This window comes from Oncorhynchus clarkii, chromosome 10, assembly GCF_045791955.1.
Source record: "Oncorhynchus clarkii lewisi isolate Uvic-CL-2024 chromosome 10, UVic_Ocla_1.0, whole genome shotgun sequence".
Lineage (NCBI taxonomy): Eukaryota > Metazoa > Chordata > Actinopteri > Salmoniformes > Salmonidae > Oncorhynchus > Oncorhynchus clarkii.
Window position 1 is genome coordinate 1,942,914 of NC_092156.1, and position 19,225 is coordinate 1,962,138.

At 46.6% G+C, this 19,225-nt stretch overlaps 1 protein-coding gene across 2 annotated transcripts in view; it reads left to right on the top strand.

Moving 5' to 3' along the window:
- The window catches only part of LOC139419371 (cell adhesion molecule 2-like), a 478,628-nt gene that overhangs the window by 316,336 nt on the left and 143,067 nt on the right, over window positions 1-19,225 (top strand). For both annotated transcript variants that reach the window (XM_071169314.1, XM_071169313.1), the window contains exon 3: window positions 119-271. In XM_071169314.1, coding sequence (XP_071025415.1) covers window positions 119-271 — 153 coding nt within the window. The remainder of the gene's footprint in view (window positions 1-118; window positions 272-19,225) is intronic.

Here is a 19,225-nt window from a genome sequence, read left to right on the forward strand (position 1 = left end):
GATAATATTCATTATTCAATTCTCTGTTTTCTCTCTCTTTGTCTCTCTCTCTCCCTCCCTCTCTGTCTTTCTCTCTCTTTGTCTCTCTCTCTCTCTCCTTCTGTCTTTCTCTCTTTAGCTCTGAGAGATAACCGCATAGAGCTGGTGAGAGCGTCGTGGTCAGAGCTGACCATTAGTATCAGTGAGATCACACTGGCTGACGAGGGGATGTACACCTGTTCTCTATTCACCATGCCTGTCAAGACCGCCAAGGCCTACCTTACTGTACTGGGTGAGGACATAGTACACACGAGAATACAGACTCACACACACACACACACACACACACACACACACACACACACACACACACACACACACACACACACACACACACACACACACACACACACACACACAGTGTTTTCATAGAGTTTTCATCTATATTTTTCATAGCTGTCTGTTTGCCACCACAAACTGCTGGCATTAAGACATCACTCAACGAGCTGTATTCCGCCATCCAGAGGTGGCGCTCCTAGTGGCCGGAGACTTTAATGCAGGGAAACTGAAATCGTCTTAACTCATTTTTACCATATGTGCAACTAGAGGCAAAACAACTCTACATCCCTTTTACGCTACTCATAGAAATCTGACAAGAACTAGTGGTTAGAGCGTTGGACTAGTAACCGGAAGGTTGCAAGTTCAAACCCCCGAGGTGACAAGGTACAAATCTGTCGTTCTGCCCCTGAACAAGGCAGTTAACCCACTGTTCCTAGGCCGTGATTGAAAATAAGAATTTGTTCTTAACTGACTTGTCTAGTTAAATAAAGGTAAAATACATTAAAAAAAATTACAAATCCTCCTGACTCCTGCTTACAAGGAAAAACTCATACAGGAAGTACCAGTGACTCGCTCAATACACAAGTGGTCAGATGAAGCCGATGCTAAGCTACAGGACTGTTTTGCTATCACAGACTGGAACATGTTCCGGGATTCTTCCGATGGCATTGAGGAGTACACCACATCAGTCACTGGTTTCATTAATAAGTACATCGACGATGTCGTCCCCACATTGACCGTACGTACATATCCCAACCAGGAGCCATGGATTACATGCAACATCCGCACCGAGCTAAAGGCTAGAAATGCTGCTTCCAAGGAGCGGGACACTACAACGAAAGCTTATAAGAAACTGTGCTGCGCCTCTGACGAACCATCAAACAGGCAAAGCATCTAAGATCGAATCATACTAATCCTGCTCTGACGCTCGTCGGATGTGGCAGGGCATGCAAACTATCACGGATTACACAAGGAAACCCAGCCGCGAGCTTCCCAATGATGTGAGCCTACCAGACGAGGTAAATATATTCTATGCTAGCTTCAAGGCAAGCAACACTGAACCATGCATGAGAGCACCAGCTGTTCCGGACGACTGTGTGATCACGCTCTCCGTAGCTGATATGAGGGAGACCTGTAAACATGTCAACATTCACAAGGCTGTAGGGCCAGATGGATTACCAGGACACGTACACAGAGCATGTGCTGACCAGCTGACAAGTGTCTTCACTGACATTTTCAACATCTCCCTGTCCCAGTCTGTAATACCTGGATGTTTCAAGCAAACCACCATAATCTCTGTGCATCAAGGTAACCTATCTAAATCACAATCGCCCCGTAGCACTCACATCTATAGCCATTAAGTGCTTTGAAATGTCGGTCATGGCTGAAATCAACATCCCAGAAACCCTAGACCCACTCCAATTTGCATACCGCCCCAACAGATCCACAGATGATGCAATCTCTATTGCACTACACACTGCCTATTCCCACCTGGACAAAAGGAACACCTATGTGAGAATGCTGTTCATTAACTACAGCTCAGCGTTCGTCACCATAGTGCCCTCAGAGCTCATCACTAAGTTAAGGTCCCTGGGACTAAACACCTCTGCAACTGGATCCTGGACTTCCTGATGGGCCTCCACCAGGTGGTGAGGGTAGGCAACATCCCGTACTCGACACTGACCCTCAACAATGGGGCCCCTCAGAGGTGCATGCTTAGTCCCCTCCTGTACTCCCTGTTAACCCACGACTGCCTGTCCGCGCACTCCAACACAATCATTAAGTTTCCACCCAATACGACAGTGGTAGGCCTGATCTCCGACAACGAGACAGTTTTTCGGTAGGAGATCAGAGACCTGGCAGTGTGGCACCAGGACAACAACCTCTCCCTCAGCATCAGCAAGACAAAGGAGCTATTCGTGGACTAAAGGAAACTACAGGAAACTACAGGAAACGAAGGTCCAAGGATGCCCCCATTCACAATTGACGGGGTTGAGAGCTTCAAGTTCCTCGGTTTCCACATTGCTAAAGCTCCATCACCACACACCAATACAGTCATGAAGAGCCCGCTTAAAAACTGTGTCATGTGCCCTCAGGTCTTCAAAAAAGTCCCATGTTTTGATTGTTGTAATTTAGCTTATCCAGAGCATCTTGAGATAGTGTCAGGTCTTCAGTCCAACCAGGTCTTTTGCCTTTTGTCGTTCTGTTCCCAGGTAGGCCGTCATTGTAAATAAGAATGTGTTCTTAACTGACTTGCCTAGATAAATAAAGGATTAATAAAATAAAAAAAATTAAAAAAATAAAAAAGATGGACAACCATATATCATAGTATATTTTCCTGAGTAAAGTAGCTGTCAGCAAAGTCAGAGGGAAAAGAGACAAGTGCAAGTATTAGTTCATGTTTAAGCTTTTTAGTGGGGGAGGAGATGATCTGGGATTATTTAAGATAATCTTTGAAGAGGTTTCAGATGTTTTCAGAAGATTGGCAGGGACTCTGCTCTCCTAGCTTCAAGGGGAAGCTCGTTCTACCACTGCGGTGCCAGGACAGAGAAGAGTTTGGACTGGGCTGAGCCGGAACTGTCCTAAAGGTAGGGAGGTAGGGGTTCCTCTTGCTGTATCATAGGCAAGTACCATGGTCTTGTAGTGGATGTGAGGTTCGACTGGAAACTAGTGAAGTGTGCGGAAGAAGGGTGAATTTGGGAGAATTTGGGAAGGTTGAACACTAGGTGGGTTCGACTGGAAACTAGTGAAGTGTGTGGAAGAAGGGTGAATTTGGGAAGGTTGAACACACGGTGGGCTGCAGCATTCTGGATACGTTGCGGGGGTGTGATGGCACAAGTGGGGAACCCAGCCAACAGTGAGTTGCAGTAGTCCAGACGGGAGATGACGAGTGGATTAAGAGCTGTGCCGCTTCCTGTGTGTACTCTACAGATGTTGTAGAGCATGAACCTACAGGAGCAAGTCACTGGTTTGATGTTAGCAGAGAACGACAGCTGTCCATGGTCACTGTAACGGTTTTGACTTGAGGTTATTGTTTGTAGGGGTGCCAGGTAGGTTGTGCCTACCAGAGAAAATATTGATTTCTCCTTTTGGTTTGGGAGGGAATGAGTCTCGTCTGGTCCGTCAAGTCTACACCAATATAAAGTCTACACCAATGTAAAATTCAGTATGGAAATACACTTTTCATAACCCCTTAAAACATTGGAAAGAACTTCAACTTTAGTGTGGGTTGAATTAGCAACATAAATGATGAACCCACATAATAATATAACAAACAATGAGCTCTGGTTCCTCCAGAAAAGTCCTGTACCTCGGCCCTAAAGGAGTACAAGGAACTCAAGTGACCTTAGTCAAGCAATGTTTGTCCGTTCATACAAATGTAGCGTAAACCCTAAAATCTCAATCGTACAATCAATCATACAAACAAAATATCAACTATTTTACCACCACAACCATAAAGAGTATCACATCTCAATACTTCTTCAACTACATAAATCACCACAGTATACATCACACCAAAACAAAATAAATACCGTATACAAAAAGGTTGTAGTCAGTCGGTCAGTCAGACAATCCAATCCGCCAACAGATCTCCAGCGGAGACCAACTGAGATGTGTTGTCCAAAGGAAGCAATGAGTGGATCCGATCCTGGTTAAACTTGAGACAAGGCTACAAAGCAGCACTTTTAAATACAACAAAACAAACGAAGTAAAGACCCTTCAGAACTGAGGGTTGAACACTTCCTCCTTCACATCTCCATCACAACCCCACTTTTGCACAGCTGATGCTGGTTATTAAATTGTAAATTGAAGGGGAAGCGCCCTATTGGAAGGAGAATCACTGAGACGGTTCAGACAAATTCAGGGTCGTCATATCACGCCAAGGATCTTTGTACTCTGGGAGGGCGACACTGTGGAATTGTCAACCGTGATGGAGAGGTCTTTGAGCGGGCAGGCCTTCCCCGGGAGGAAGAGCACTTCCGTCTTGTCAAGCCAAGCTGAGATATCTGTCAGGCACGCAGAGATGTGTGTCACCACCTGGGTGTCAGAAGGGAGAAGGAGAAAAGTAGTGGAGTGTCATCCTCATAGCAGTGATAGGAGAGACCATGAGAGGACATGACGGAGCTGAGTGACTTGGTGTATAGAGAGTAGAAGAGAGGGACTAGAACCGAGCCCTGGGGGACACCAGTAGTGAGAGTATGTGGTGCAGACACAGATCCTCTCCACATCACCGGGTAGGAGCAGCCTGCCAGGTAGGATGCAGTCCAAGAGTGGTGATAGAGCCTGAGACACCCAGCCCTGAGAGGGTGGAGAGGAGGATCTGATAGAGCCTGAGACACCCAGCCCTGAAAGGGTGGAGAGGAGGACCTGATAGAGCCTGAGACGCCCAGCCCTGAGAGAGTGGAGAGGAGGACCTGATAGAGTCTGAGACACTCAGCCCTGAGATGGTGGAGAGGAGAATCTGAGAGTCGGAGAAGCCCAGCCCTGAGAGGGTGGAGAGGAGGATCTGATAGAGCCTGAGACGCTCAGCCCTGCGAGGGTGGAGAGGAGGATCTGATAGAGCCTGAGACGCCCAGCCCTGATAGGGTGGAGAGGAGGCAGAGCCTGAGACGCCCAGCCCTGAGAGGGTGGAGAGGAGGATCTGATAGAGCCTGAGACGTCCAGCCCTGAGAGGGTGGAGAGGAGGATCTGATAGAGCCTGAGACGCCCAGCCCTGATAGGGTGGAGAGGAGGCAGAGCCTGAGACGCCCAGCCCTGAGAGGGTGGAGAGGAGGATCTGATAGAGCCTGAGACGTCCAGCCCTGAGAGGGTGGAGAGGAGGATCTGATAGAGCCTGAGACGCCCAGCCCTGATAGGGTGGAGAGGAGGCAGAGCCTGAGACGCCCAGCCCTGAGAGGGTGGAGAGGAGGATCTGATAGAGCCTTAGACTCCCAGCCCTGAGAGGGTGGAGAGGAGGATCTGATAGAGTCTGAGTCTCCCAGCCCTGAGAGGGGAGAGGAGGATCTGATGGTTCACTGTATCGGAGGCAGCAGATAGATCTAGGAGGATGAGAACAGAGGAGACAGTCAGCTTTGGCAGTGTGGAGAGCCTCTGTGACACAGAGAAGAGCAGTCTTAGTTGAATGACCCGTCTTGAAGCCTGACTGGTTAGGGTCAAGAAGATTGTTCTGAGAAAGATAATGAGAGCGTTGGTCAGAGACAGCACTCTCAAGTGTTTTGGAACGAAAAGAAAGAAGGGATACAGGTCTATAGTTTTTGACTTCAGATGAGTCGAATGCTGGTTTCTTGAAGAGGGGAGCATTTTGAAGTGAAAGGGGACACCAGTGGTCAGGGATGAGTTGATGAGGGAAGTGAGAAATGGGAGGTCTCCAGAGTTGGTCTGGAGAAGGGAGGAGGGGGTGGGGTCGAGTGAGCAGGTTGTCGGGCGGCCAGATCTCACCAGTCACAGGATATCATCTGGAGAGAGAGGGGAGAAAGAGGTAAAGGTGTATGTAGGGTAGTTCTGGAGAGAGACGGGGGAAAGAGGTATTCAATAGGCTGAGTGAATGAGTGGGACCAGTGGACTCAATAGGCTGAGTGAATGAGTGGGACCAGTGGACTCAATAGGCTGAGTGAATGAGTGGGACCAGTGGACTCAATAGGCTGAGTGAATGAGACCAGTGGACTCAATAGGCTGAGTGAATGAGGACCGGGGGACTCAATAGGCTGAGTGAATGAGACCAGTGGACTCAATAGGCTGAGTGAATGAGACCAGTGGACTCAATAGGCTGAGTGAATGAGACCAGTGGACTCAATAGGCTGAGTGAATGAGACCAGGGGACTCAATAGGCTGAGTGAATGAGACCAGTGGACACAATAGGCTGAGTGAATGAGACCAGGGGACTCAATAGGCTGAGTGAATGAGACCAGTGGACTCAATAGGCTGAGTGAATGAGACCAGTGGACTCAATAGGCTGAGTGAATGAGACCAGTGGACTCAATAGGCTGAGTGAATGAGACCAGTGGACTCAATAGGCTGAGTGAATGAGACCAGTGGACTCATTAGGCTGAGTGAATGAGACCAGTGGACTCAATAGGCTGAGTGAATGAGACCAGGGGACTCAATAGGCTGAGTGAATGAGACCAGTGGACTCAATAGGCTGAGTGAATGAGACCAGTGGACTCAATAGGCTGAGTGAATGAGACCAGTGGACTCAATAGGCTGAGTGAATGAGACCAGTGGTCTCAATAGGCTGAGTGAATGAGACCAGTGGACTCAATAGGCTGAGTGAATGAGACCAGTGGACTCAATAGGCTGAGTGAATGAGACCAGGGGACTCAACAGGCTGAGTGAATGAGACCAGGGGACTCAATAGGCTGAGTGAATGAGACCAGTGGACTCAATAGGCTGAGTGAATGAGACCAGTGGACTCAATAGGCTGAGTGAATGAGACCAGTGGACTCAATAGCCTGAGTGAATGAGACCAGTGGACTCAATAGGCTGAGTGAATGAGACCAGTGGACTCAATAGGCTGAGTGAATGAGGACCGGGGGACTCAATAGGCTGAGTGAATGAGACCAGTGGACTCAATAGCCTGAGTGAATGAGACCAGTGGACTCAATAGGCTGAGTGAATGAGACCAGTGGACTCAATAGGCTGAGTGAATGAGACCAGGGGACTCAATAGGCTGAGTGAATGTGACCAGGGGACTCAATAGGCTGAGTGAATGAGACCAGTGGACTCAATAGGCTGAGTGAATGAGACCAGGGGACTCAATAGGCTGAGTGAATGAGACCAGTGGACTCAATAGGCTGAGTGAATGAGACCAGTGGACTCAATAGGCTGAGGGAATGAGACCAGTGGACTCAATAGGCTGAGTGAATGAGACCAGTGGACTCAATAGGCTGAGTGAATGAGACCAGTGGACTCAATAGCCTGAGTGAATGAGACCAGTGGACTCAATAGGCTGAGTGAATGAGACCAGTGGACTCAATAGGCTGAGTGAATGAGACCAGTGGACTCAATAGGCTGAGTGAATGAGACCAGTGGACTCAATAGGCTGAGTGAATGAGACCAGGGGACTCAATAGGCTGAGTGAATGAGACCAGTGGACTCAATAGGCTGAGTGAATGAGACCAGTGGAATCAATAGGCTGAGTGAATGAGACCAGTGGACTCAATAGGCTGAGTGAATGAGACCAGTGGACTCAATAGGCTGAGTGAATGAGACCAGTGGACTCAATAGGCTGAGTGAATGAGACCAGTGGACTCAATAGGCTGAGTGAATGAGACCAGGGGGCTCAATAGGCTGAGTGAATGAGACCAGTGGACTCAATAGGCTGAGTGAATGAGACCAGGGGACTCAATAGGCTGAGTGAATGAGACCAGTGGACTCAATAGGCTGAGTGCATGAGACCAGTGGACTCAATAGGCTGAGTGAATGAGACCAGGGGACTCAATAGGCTGAGTGAATGAGACCAGGGGACTCAATAGGCTGAGTGAATGAGACCAGTGGACTCAATAGGCTGAGTGAATGAGACCAGTGGACTCAATAGGCTGAGTGAATGAGACCAGCGGACTCAATAGGCTGAGTGAATGATACCAGGGGACTCAATAGGCTGAGTGAATGAGACCAGGGGACTCAATAGCCTGAGTGAATGAGACCAGTGGACTCAATAGGCTGAGTGAATGAGACTAGGAGACTCAATAGGCTGAGTGAATGAGACCAGTGGACTCAATAGGCTGAGTGAATGAGACCAGTGGACTCAATAGGCTGAGTGAATGAGACCAGTGGACTCAATAGGCTGAGTGAATGAGACCAGGGGACTCAATAGGCTGAGTGAATGAGACCAGGGGACTCAATAGGCTGAGTGAATGAGACCAGTGGACTCAATAGGCTGAGTGAATGAGACCAGTGGACTCAATAGGCTGAGTGAATGAGACCAGTGGACTCAATAGGCTGAGTGAATGAGACCAGTGGACTCAATAGGCTGAGTGAATGAGGACCGGGGGACTCAATAGGCTGAGTGAATGAGACCAGTGGACTCAATAGGCTGAGTGAATGAGACCAGTGGACTCAATAGGCTGAGTGAATGAGACCAGTGGACTCAATAGGCTGAGTGAATGAGACCAGGGGACTCAATAGGCTGAGTGAATGTGACCAGTGGACTCAATAGGCTGAGTGAATGAGACCAGTGGACTCAATAGGCTGAGTGAATGAGACCAGTGGACTCAATAGGCTGAGTGAATGAGACCGGTGGACTCAATAGGCTGAGTGAATGAGACCAGGGGACTCAATAGGCTGAGTGAATGAGACCAGGGGACTCAATAGGCTGAGTGAATGAGACCAGGGGACTCAATAGGCTGAGTGAATGAGACCAGGGGACTCAATAGGCTGAGTGAATGAGACCAGGGGACTCAATAAGCTGAGTGAATGAGACCAGTGGACTCAATAGGCTGAGTGAATGAGACCAGTGGACTCAATAGGCTGAGTGAATGAGACCAGGGGACTCAATAGGCTGAGTGAATGAGACCAGGGGACTCAATAGGCTGAGTGAATGAGACCAGTGGACTCAATAGGCTGAGTGAATGAGACCAGTGGACTCAATAGGCTGAGTGAATGAGACCAGGGGACTCAATAGGCTGAGTGAATGAGACCAGTGGACTCAATAGGCTGAGTGAATGAGACCAGGGGACTCAATAGGCTGAGTGAATGAGACCAGGGGACTCAATAGGCTGAGTGAATGAGACCAGTGGACTCAATAGGCTGAGTGAATGAGACCAGTGGACTCAATAGGCTGAGTGAATGAGACCAGTGGACTCAATAGCCTGAGTGAATGAGACCAGGGGACTCAATAGGCTGAGTGAATGAGACCAGGGGACTCAATAGGCTGAGTGAATGAGACCAGTGGACTCAATAGCCTGAGTGAATGAGACCAGTGGACTCAATAGGCTGAGTGAATGAGACCAGTGGACTCAATAGGCTGAGTGAATGAGACCAGTGGACTCAATAGGCTGAGTGAATGAGACCAGGGGACTCAATAGGCTGAGTGAATGAGACCAGGGGACTCAATAGGCTGAGTGAATGAGACCAGGGGACTCAATAGGCTGAGTGAATGAGACCAGGGGACTCAATAGGCTGAGTGAATGAGACCAGGGGACTCAATAGGCTGAGTGAATGAGACCAGTGGACTCAATAGGCTGAGTGAATGAGACCAGGAGACTCAATAGGCTGAGTGAATGAGTCGGACCGGGGGACTCAATAGGCTGAGTGAATGAGTGGGACCGGGGGACTCAATAGGCTGAGTGAATGAGACCAGTGGACTCAATAGGCTGAGTGAATGAGACCAGTGGAATCAATAGGCTGAGTGAATGAGACCAGTGGACTCAATAGGCTGAGTGAATGAGACCAGTGGACTCAATAGGCTGAGTGAATGAGACCAGTGGACTCAATAGGCTGAGTGAATGAGACCAGTGGACTCAATAGGCTGAGTGAATGAGACCAGGGGGCTCAATAGGCTGAGTGAATGAGACCAGTGGACTCAATAGGCTGAGTGAATGAGACCAGGGGACTCAATAGGCTGAGTGAATGAGACCAGTGGACTCAATAGGCTGAGTGCATGAGACCAGTGGACTCAATAGGCTGAGTGAATGAGACCAGGGGACTCAATAGGCTGAGTGAATGAGACCAGGGGACTCAATAGGCTGAGTGAATGAGACCAGTGGACTCAATAGGCTGAGTGAATGAGACCAGTGGACTCAATAGGCTGAGTGAATGAGACCAGCGGACTCAATAGGCTGAGTGAATGATACCAGGGGACTCAATAGGCTGAGTGAATGAGACCAGGGGACTCAATAGCCTGAGTGAATGAGACCAGTGGACTCAATAGGCTGAGTGAATGAGACTAGGAGACTCAATAGGCTGAGTGAATGAGACCAGTGGACTCAATAGGCTGAGTGAATGAGACCAGTGGACTCAATAGGCTGAGTGAATGAGACCAGTGGACTCAATAGGCTGAGTGAATGAGACCAGGGGACTCAATAGGCTGAGTGAATGAGACCAGGGGACTCAATAGGCTGAGTGAATGAGACCAGTGGACTCAATAGGCTGAGTGAATGAGACCAGTGGACTCAATAGGCTGAGTGAATGAGACCAGTGGACTCAATAGGCTGAGTGAATGAGACCAGTGGACTCAATAGGCTGAGTGAATGAGGACCGGGGGACTCAATAGGCTGAGTGAATGAGACCAGTGGACTCAATAGGCTGAGTGAATGAGACCAGTGGACTCAATAGGCTGAGTGAATGAGACCAGTGGACTCAATAGGCTGAGTGAATGAGACCAGGGGACTCAATAGGCTGAGTGAATGTGACCAGTGGACTCAATAGGCTGAGTGAATGAGACCAGTGGACTCAATAGGCTGAGTGAATGAGACCAGTGGACTCAATAGGCTGAGTGAATGAGACCGGTGGACTCAATAGGCTGAGTGAATGAGACCAGGGGACTCAATAGGCTGAGTGAATGAGACCAGGGGACTCAATAGGCTGAGTGAATGAGACCAGGGGACTCAATAGGCTGAGTGAATGAGACCAGGGGACTCAATAGGCTGAGTGAATGAGACCAGGGGACTCAATAAGCTGAGTGAATGAGACCAGTGGACTCAATAGGCTGAGTGAATGAGACCAGTGGACTCAATAGGCTGAGTGAATGAGACCAGGGGACTCAATAGGCTGAGTGAATGAGACCAGGGGACTCAATAGGCTGAGTGAATGAGACCAGTGGACTCAATAGGCTGAGTGAATGAGACCAGTGGACTCAATAGGCTGAGTGAATGAGACCAGGGGACTCAATAGGCTGAGTGAATGAGACCAGTGGACTCAATAGGCTGAGTGAATGAGACCAGGGGACTCAATAGGCTGAGTGAATGAGACCAGGGGACTCAATAGGCTGAGTGAATGAGACCAGTGGACTCAATAGGCTGAGTGAATGAGACCAGTGGACTCAATAGGCTGAGTGAATGAGACCAGTGGACTCAATAGCCTGAGTGAATGAGACCAGGGGACTCAATAGGCTGAGTGAATGAGACCAGGGGACTCAATAGGCTGAGTGAATGAGACCAGTGGACTCAATAGCCTGAGTGAATGAGACCAGTGGACTCAATAGGCTGAGTGAATGAGACCAGTGGACTCAATAGGCTGAGTGAATGAGACCAGTGGACTCAATAGGCTGAGTGAATGAGACCAGGGGACTCAATAGGCTGAGTGAATGAGACCAGGGGACTCAATAGGCTGAGTGAATGAGACCAGGGGACTCAATAGGCTGAGTGAATGAGACCAGGGGACTCAATAGGCTGAGTGAATGAGACCAGGGGACTCAATAGGCTGAGTGAATGAGACCAGTGGACTCAATAGGCTGAGTGAATGAGACCAGGAGACTCAATAGGCTGAGTGAATGAGTCGGACCGGGGGACTCAATAGGCTGAGTGAATGAGTGGGACCGGGGGACTCAATAGGCTGAGTGAATGAGACCAGTGGACTCAATAGGCTGAGTGAATGAGACCAGGGGACTCAATAGGCTGAGTGAATGAGACCAGTGGACTCAATAGGCTGAGTGAATGAGACCAGGAGACTCAATAGGCTGAGTGAATGAGTGGGACCGGGGGACTCAATAGGCTGAGTGAATGAGTGGGACCGGGGGACTCAATAGGCTGAGTGAATGAGACCAGTGGACTCAATAGGCTGAGTGAATGAGACCAGGGGACTCAATAGGCTGAGTGAATGAGACCAGTGGACTCAATAGACTGAGTGAATGAGACCAGGGGACTCAATAGGCTGAGTGAATGAGACCAGGGGACTCAATAGGCTGAGTGAATGAGACCAGGGGACTCAATAGGCTGAGTGAATGAGTGGGACCAGTGGACTCAATAGGCTGAGTGAATGAGACCAGGGGACTCAATAGGCTGAGTGAATGAGACCAGGGGACTCAATAGGCTGAGTGAATGAGTAGCGGACGTCGTCAAGCTTTTATTCCTAGTGGTTAACAAAGTGTTGTCAGAGAGGACCAAGCTAATGTATCTTATGATGAATGAACTAACCGTAAGTTTAGTTTAGTTTAGTTTATTTCTTTTATTTTTACAGGGACAGTGCACATTAATCAACGTTTCAGTAAAAGTGCCGGTTTTAGCCAGCCAGCTAATTTTCAACCGCAGTCCCTGGGCAGGTTATTAAAAACAATTACAATATAGACAATAGCAGCATAGGACAAGCAAGACATAGCATACAGAGCAACATAGGACAAGCAAGACATAGCATACAGACAAACAAAAAGCAACAAGACAAAACCCATAAAAGCAACAAAGCGTTTCCAGACCTCACAAGCTACAGACAACATGGAAAGCGGCAACACACAGCTAGGGACCATGTTCACAAATCTGATTGACCTTTAGCCATGTCTTCATGCATTTTGTGAAAGTGTGATATGTGGTGCAGTTATGTGTGTCTGATGGCAGTGTATTCCAGACATGGGAAGCTCTCACAGAGAAAACGGATTTACTAAAGGTTTTTTTCCTTAAGGGAACTATACAGTCACCTCTCATGACAGACCTTATGGATCTGCTGCCATATGTTTGGGTTTTCTGTTCAACAAAAGTACTGAGTGGAGGGGGAGCCAGGCCATTAAGGATCTTGAATACAAGACATGCGTCTGTGTATTGCACAAGATTTTCCCAACTCAGGAGCTCATGCTTTCTAAGGATGTGACAATGATGATGGCTATTGGGCTTCCTATCAAGCACTTTGAGAGCCTGTTTGTAGACAGACTGAATGGGTTTTAATGTTGAACAACAAGCTTGGGCCCAACTAGTCAAGCAGTATGTTAAGTGGGGGAGTATCATAGATTTGAAGTACAGTTTTGCTACCTCTGTAGTCAAACAATTTCATATAAATCAGAAATTAGCTAGGTTGAATTTGGTTATCTGAATTACCTTTTTCACCTGCTTTGTCGCTCTGGATAAGATAAATGACTCGCTATTGTAGTCGCTCTGGATTAGAGTCTGCTATCAGGAGTTTTCTAGAATGAAACACACCGTTGACAGAAACCATGACTGGCTACATCACTGCTTGGTAAGGCAACTGCTTGGTAAGGCAACTGCTTGGTAAGGCAACTGCTTGGCGTTCAATCACAAGGCGCTACAGAGGGCAGTGTGCACAGCCCAGTGCATCACTGGGGCCGAGCTGCCTGCCATCCAGGACCTCTATATCAGAGGGTAGTGAGGACAGCCCAGTACATCACTGGGGTCGAGCTCCCTGCCATCCAGAACCTCTATATCAGAGGGTGGTGAGGACAGCCCAGTACATCACTGGGGTCGAGCTCCCTGCCATCCAGAACCTCTATATCAGAGGGTAGTGAGGACAGCCCAGTACATCACTGGGGCCGAGCTGCCTGCCATCCAGAACCTCTATATCAGAGGGTGGTGAGGACAGCCCAGTACATCACTGGGGTCGAGCTCCCTGCCATCCAGAACCTCTATATCAGAGGGTGGTGAGGACAGCCCAGTACATCACTGGGGTCGAGCTCCTCTATACTAGGCCTTTCCTCTGTGTCAGAGGAAAGGCCCTTAAAATAGTCGAAGACTCCAGCCACCCTAGGCATAGAGTGTTCTCTCTGCTACCGCACGGCAAGCGGTACTGAAGCACCAAGTCTGGAACCAACAGGACCGTGAACAGACTTTTAGTCAGAGTTCCTCTGTCCAGTGTCTGTGGTCTTTTGTCCATCTTAATCTTTTATTTTTATTGACCAGTCTGAGATATGGCTTTTTCTTTGCAACTCTGCCTAGAAGGCCAGCATCCCGGAGTTGCCTCTTCACTGTTGACATTGAGACTGGACAGAGGAACTCTGCCTAGAAGGCCAGCATCCCGGAGTCGCCTCTTCACTGTTGACGTTGAGACTGGACAGAGGAACTCTGCCTAGAAGGCCAGCATCCCGGAGTCGCCTCTTCACTGTTGACATTGAGACTGGACAGAGGAACTCTGCCTAGAAGGCCAGCATCCCGGAGTCGCCTCTTCACTGTTGACATTGAGACTGGTGTTTTGCGGGTACTATTTAATGGAGCTAAATAATTAGTTCAAGAAGCAGTGAAGCTTTTTTTGACTCATCCGCTACTGTTTATCATCCATCACTTGTATTCATAGTTATATGTGGATATCAATTACCTCGTACCCCTGCGCATCGACTCAGTACTGGTACCTCATGTATATAGCCAAGTTATCATGGACTCAGTACTGGTACCTCGTGTTTATAGCCGAGTTACCATGGAGTCAGTACTGGTACCTCGTGTTTATAGCCGAGTTATCATGGAGTCAGTACTGGTACCTCGTGTTTATAGCCAAGTTATCATGGAGTCAGTACTGGTACCTCGTGTTTATAGCCGAGTTATCATGGAGTCAGTACTGGTACCTCGTGTTTATAGCCGAGTTATCATGGACTCAGTACTGGTACCTCGTGTTTATAGCCGAGTTATCATGGAGTCAGTACTGGTACCTCGTGTTTATAGCCGAGTTATCATGGAGTCAGTACTGGTACCTCGTGTTTATAGCCGAGTTATCATGGACTCAGTACTGGTACCTCGTGTTTATAGCCGAGTTATCATGGAGTCAGTACTGGTACCTCGTGTTTATTGCCAAGTTATCATGGACTCAGTACTGGTACCTCATGTATATAGCCAAGTTATCATGGACTCAGTACTGGTACCTCGTGTTTATTGCCAAGTTATCATGGAGTCTGTGCTCGGACCTCGTGTTTATAGCCAAGTTATCATGGACTCAGTACTGGTACCTCGTGTTTATAGCCAAGTTATCATGGAGTCTGTGCTCGAACCTCGTGTTTATAGCCAAGTTATCATGGAGTCTGTGCTCGAACCTCATGTTTATAGCCAAGTTATCATGGAGTCTGTGCTCGGACCTCGTGTTTATAGCCAATATATCGTTACTCATTGTATATTATTACTTTATGATTACGTGTTTTACCTTTCTATTACTTCTCTGTGTTCTTTCTCTCTGCATTGTTGGGAAGGGCCCGTAAGTATTTCACTGTTAGTCTACACCTGTTCTTTCTCTCTGCATTGTTGGGAAGGGCCCGTAAGTATTTCACTGTTAGTCTACACCTGTTCTTTCTCTCTGCATTGTTGGGAAGGGCCTGTAAGTATTTCACTGTTAGTCTACACCTGTTCTTTCTCTCTGCATTGTTGGGAAGGGCCCGTAAGTATTTCACTGTTAGTCTACACCTGTTCTTTCTCTCTGCATTGTTGGGAAGGGCCTGTAAGTATTTCACTGTTAGTCTACACCTGTTCTTTCTCTCTGCATTGTTGGGAAGGGCCCGTAAGTATTTCACTGTTAGTCTACACCTGTTCTTTCTCTCTGCATTGTTGGGAAGGGCCTGTAAGTATTTCACTGTTAGTCTACACCTGTTCTTTCTCTCTGCATTGTTGGGAAGGGCCCGTAAGTATTTCACTGTTAGTCTACACCTGTTCTTTCTCTCTGCATCGTTGGGAAGGGCCCGTAAGTATTTCACTGTTAGTCTACACCTGTTCTTTCTCTCTGCATTGTTGGGAAGGGCCCGTACGTATTTCACTGTTAGTCTACACCTGTTCTTTCTCTCTGCATTGTTGGGAAGGGCCCGTAAGTATTTCACTGTTAGTCTACGCTTGTTATTGACGAAAACAATTTGATTTTATTCGTAATAATCAATACCCCACACAAATATGGTTTAATTTCCTGATGCTGAGATCGTTTTGGAGCCAATCAGTTTGTTTAATTTCCTGATGTTGAGATCGTTTTTTAGCCAATCAGTTTGTTAAATTTCCTTATGCTGAGATCGTTTTTTAGCCAATCAGTTTGTTAAATTTCCTTATGCTGAGATCGTTTTGGAGCCAATTAGTTTATGATAATGTTAATGGAAGGCTGAAACTCGTTTAGGCCATTAGCAGACTGTGTGTGTCAACAACAATGTTAACAGCATAAAAGACTGCTCTATGAGGGGACACACACACTCAAAGAGGATACATTATTAGGTTACAATACTTAGCCATATTTAATGGACCAAACAGAGAGAGATTTAATGAATGCATAAACAGTCTGAAATCAAGCTAGATCACTCAAGATTGACTTTTAAATTGGACGTCTTATCATGTACTGAGGACGTCAGGAAAAGCCTTCAAAACCGGCCACTTAGGGCAACATTGAGTGCTATTACCATCAAGTAGGCTTGAGTTTTGCTTGGGCGATGTGGAGTGGGGTGTGTGTAATCACACAGACTCAGAAAGGATATGGACAGACTTACGTTACAGTACTGAACCAGTGGTTGAAAAGTACATTTGTCATAAAAAGTCAAATACTACTTGGTTTTAAAATGTACTTATGTATCAAAACTAAAAGTATAAAACCATTTAAAAAATTCTGTATAATAACAATATTAACAATTATAATATTATATTATAATATTAACAATTATAATATTATATTATAATATTAACAATGAGCAAACCAGACTGCACAATTATAATGTTTTATTTTTATTGACGGAGAGCTGCAACTCCAACACTCAAGACATCATTTACAAATTAAATATTTGTGTTTCGTAAGTCCCCAAGTTCAGTGAGAGTAGGGATAACCAGGGGATGTTCTCTTGATAAGTGTGTGAATTAGACAATTTTCCTGTCAAAATGTAATGAGTACTTTTGGGTGTCAGAGAAAATGTATTGAGTAAAAAGTGTAGTATTTTCTTTAGGAAATGACTGAAGTAAAAGTAAAAGTTAGCAAAAATATAAATAGTAAAGTAAAGTACAGATAACCCAAAAAACTACTGAAGTAGTATTTTTACTTATTAAGTACTTTACACCACTGTACTGAACCACATTTTATGTAACAAACAGAGAGAGATAGTGAGTGATTGAATTACTGCACAAGCAGTCAGATTACATCTCGGGATGGGCGGGGCTGGGGGCGGGGTCTGTGGATCTTTCTGCTGTTGTCTGGAGACCCCCGTGGAAATGTACGTCAGTATCATTGAGAACATCGTTCAGAGCCCAATCTGTCCTGAACACATAAGCAGACACCTCACAATTTCCTCAACTGGCAGCTTCATTAAATAGTACCCGCAAACACCAGTCTCAATGTCAAAAGTGAAGAGGCGTCTCCGGGATGCTGGCCTTTTAGTCAGAGTTCCTCTGTCCAGTGTCTGTGGTCTTTTGTCCATCTTAATCTTTTATTTTTATTGACCAGTCTGAGATATGGCTTTTTCTTTGCAACTCTGCCTAGAAGGCCAGCATCCCGGAGTCGCCTCTTCACTGTTGACATTGAGACTGGTGTTTTGCGGGTACTATTTAATGAAGCTGCCAGTCGAGGACTTGTGAGGCGTCTGTTTCTAAAACTAGACACTCTAATGTACTTGTCCTCTTGCTCAGTTGTGCACTGGGGCCTCACACTCGTATTTCTCTTCTGGTTAGAGACAGTTTGCGTTCTGTGTAGGGAATAGTACACAGCGTTGTACGAGATCTTCAGTTTCTTGGCAATTTCTCACATGGAATAGCCTTCCTTTCTCAGAACAAGAATAGACTGACGAATTTCAGAGGAAAGGTCATTGTTTCTGACCATTTTGAGCCTGTAATTGAACCAACAAATGCTGATGCTCCAGATACTCAACTAGTCTAAATAAGGCCAGTTGTATTGCTTCTTTAATCAGAACAACAGCTGTGCTAACATAATTGCAAAAGGGTTTTCTAACGATCAATTAGCCTTTTAAAGTGATAAACCTGGATTAGCTAACACAACGTGCCATTGGAACACAGGAGTGATGGTCGCTGATAATGGGCCTCTGTTCGCCTATGTAGATATTCCATAAATAATCTGCCGTTTCCAGCTACAATAGTCATTTACAACATTAACAATGTCTACACTGTTTTTATGATCAATTTGAAATTATTTTATTGGGCAAAAAATGTGCTTTTCTTTCAAAAACAAGTCGGGAGTTTACATACACCTTAGCCAAATACATTTAAACTCAGTTTTTCACAATTCCTGACATTTAATCCTAGCAAAAATGTCCCTGTTTCAGGTCAGTTAGGATCACCACCTTATTTTAAGAATGTGAAATGTCAGAATAATAGTAGAGAATGCTTTTATTTCTTTCATCACATTCCCAATGGGTCAGAAGTTTACATACACTCAATTAGTATTTGGTAGCATTGCCTTTAAATTGTTTAACTTGGGTCAAACATTTCAGTTAGTCTTCCACAAGCTTCCCACAATAAGTTGGGTGAATTTTGGCCCATTCCTCCTGACAGAGCTGGTGTAACTGAGTCAGGTTTGTAGGCCTCCTTGTTCGCACACACTTTTTCAGTTCTGCCAACAAATATTCCATCCGATTGAGGTCAGGGCTTAATGATGGCCACTCCAATACCTTGACTTTGTTGTCCTTAAGCCAGTTTGCCACAACTTTGGAAGTATGCTTGGGGTCATTGTCCATTTGGAAGACCCATTTGCAGCCAAGCTTTAACTTCCTGACTGATGTCTTGAGATGTTGCTTCAATATATCCACGTAATTTTCCTGCCTCATGATGCCATATATTTTTTGAAGTGCACCAGTCTCTCCTGCAGCAAAGCACCCCCACAACATGATGCTGCCACCCCCGTGCTTCACGGTTGGGATGGTGTTCTTCGGCTTGCAAGCCACCCCCTTTTTCCTCCGAACATAACGATGGTCATTATGGACAAACAGTTCTATTTTTGTTTCATCAGACCAGAGGCCATACTCAGTCAACCCACACTTCCCCTTACAGCAGTAATACTCAATCAACCCACACTTCCCCTTACAGCAGTAATACCCCTACTCAGTCAACCCACACTTCCCCTTACAGAAGTAATACTCAGTCAACCT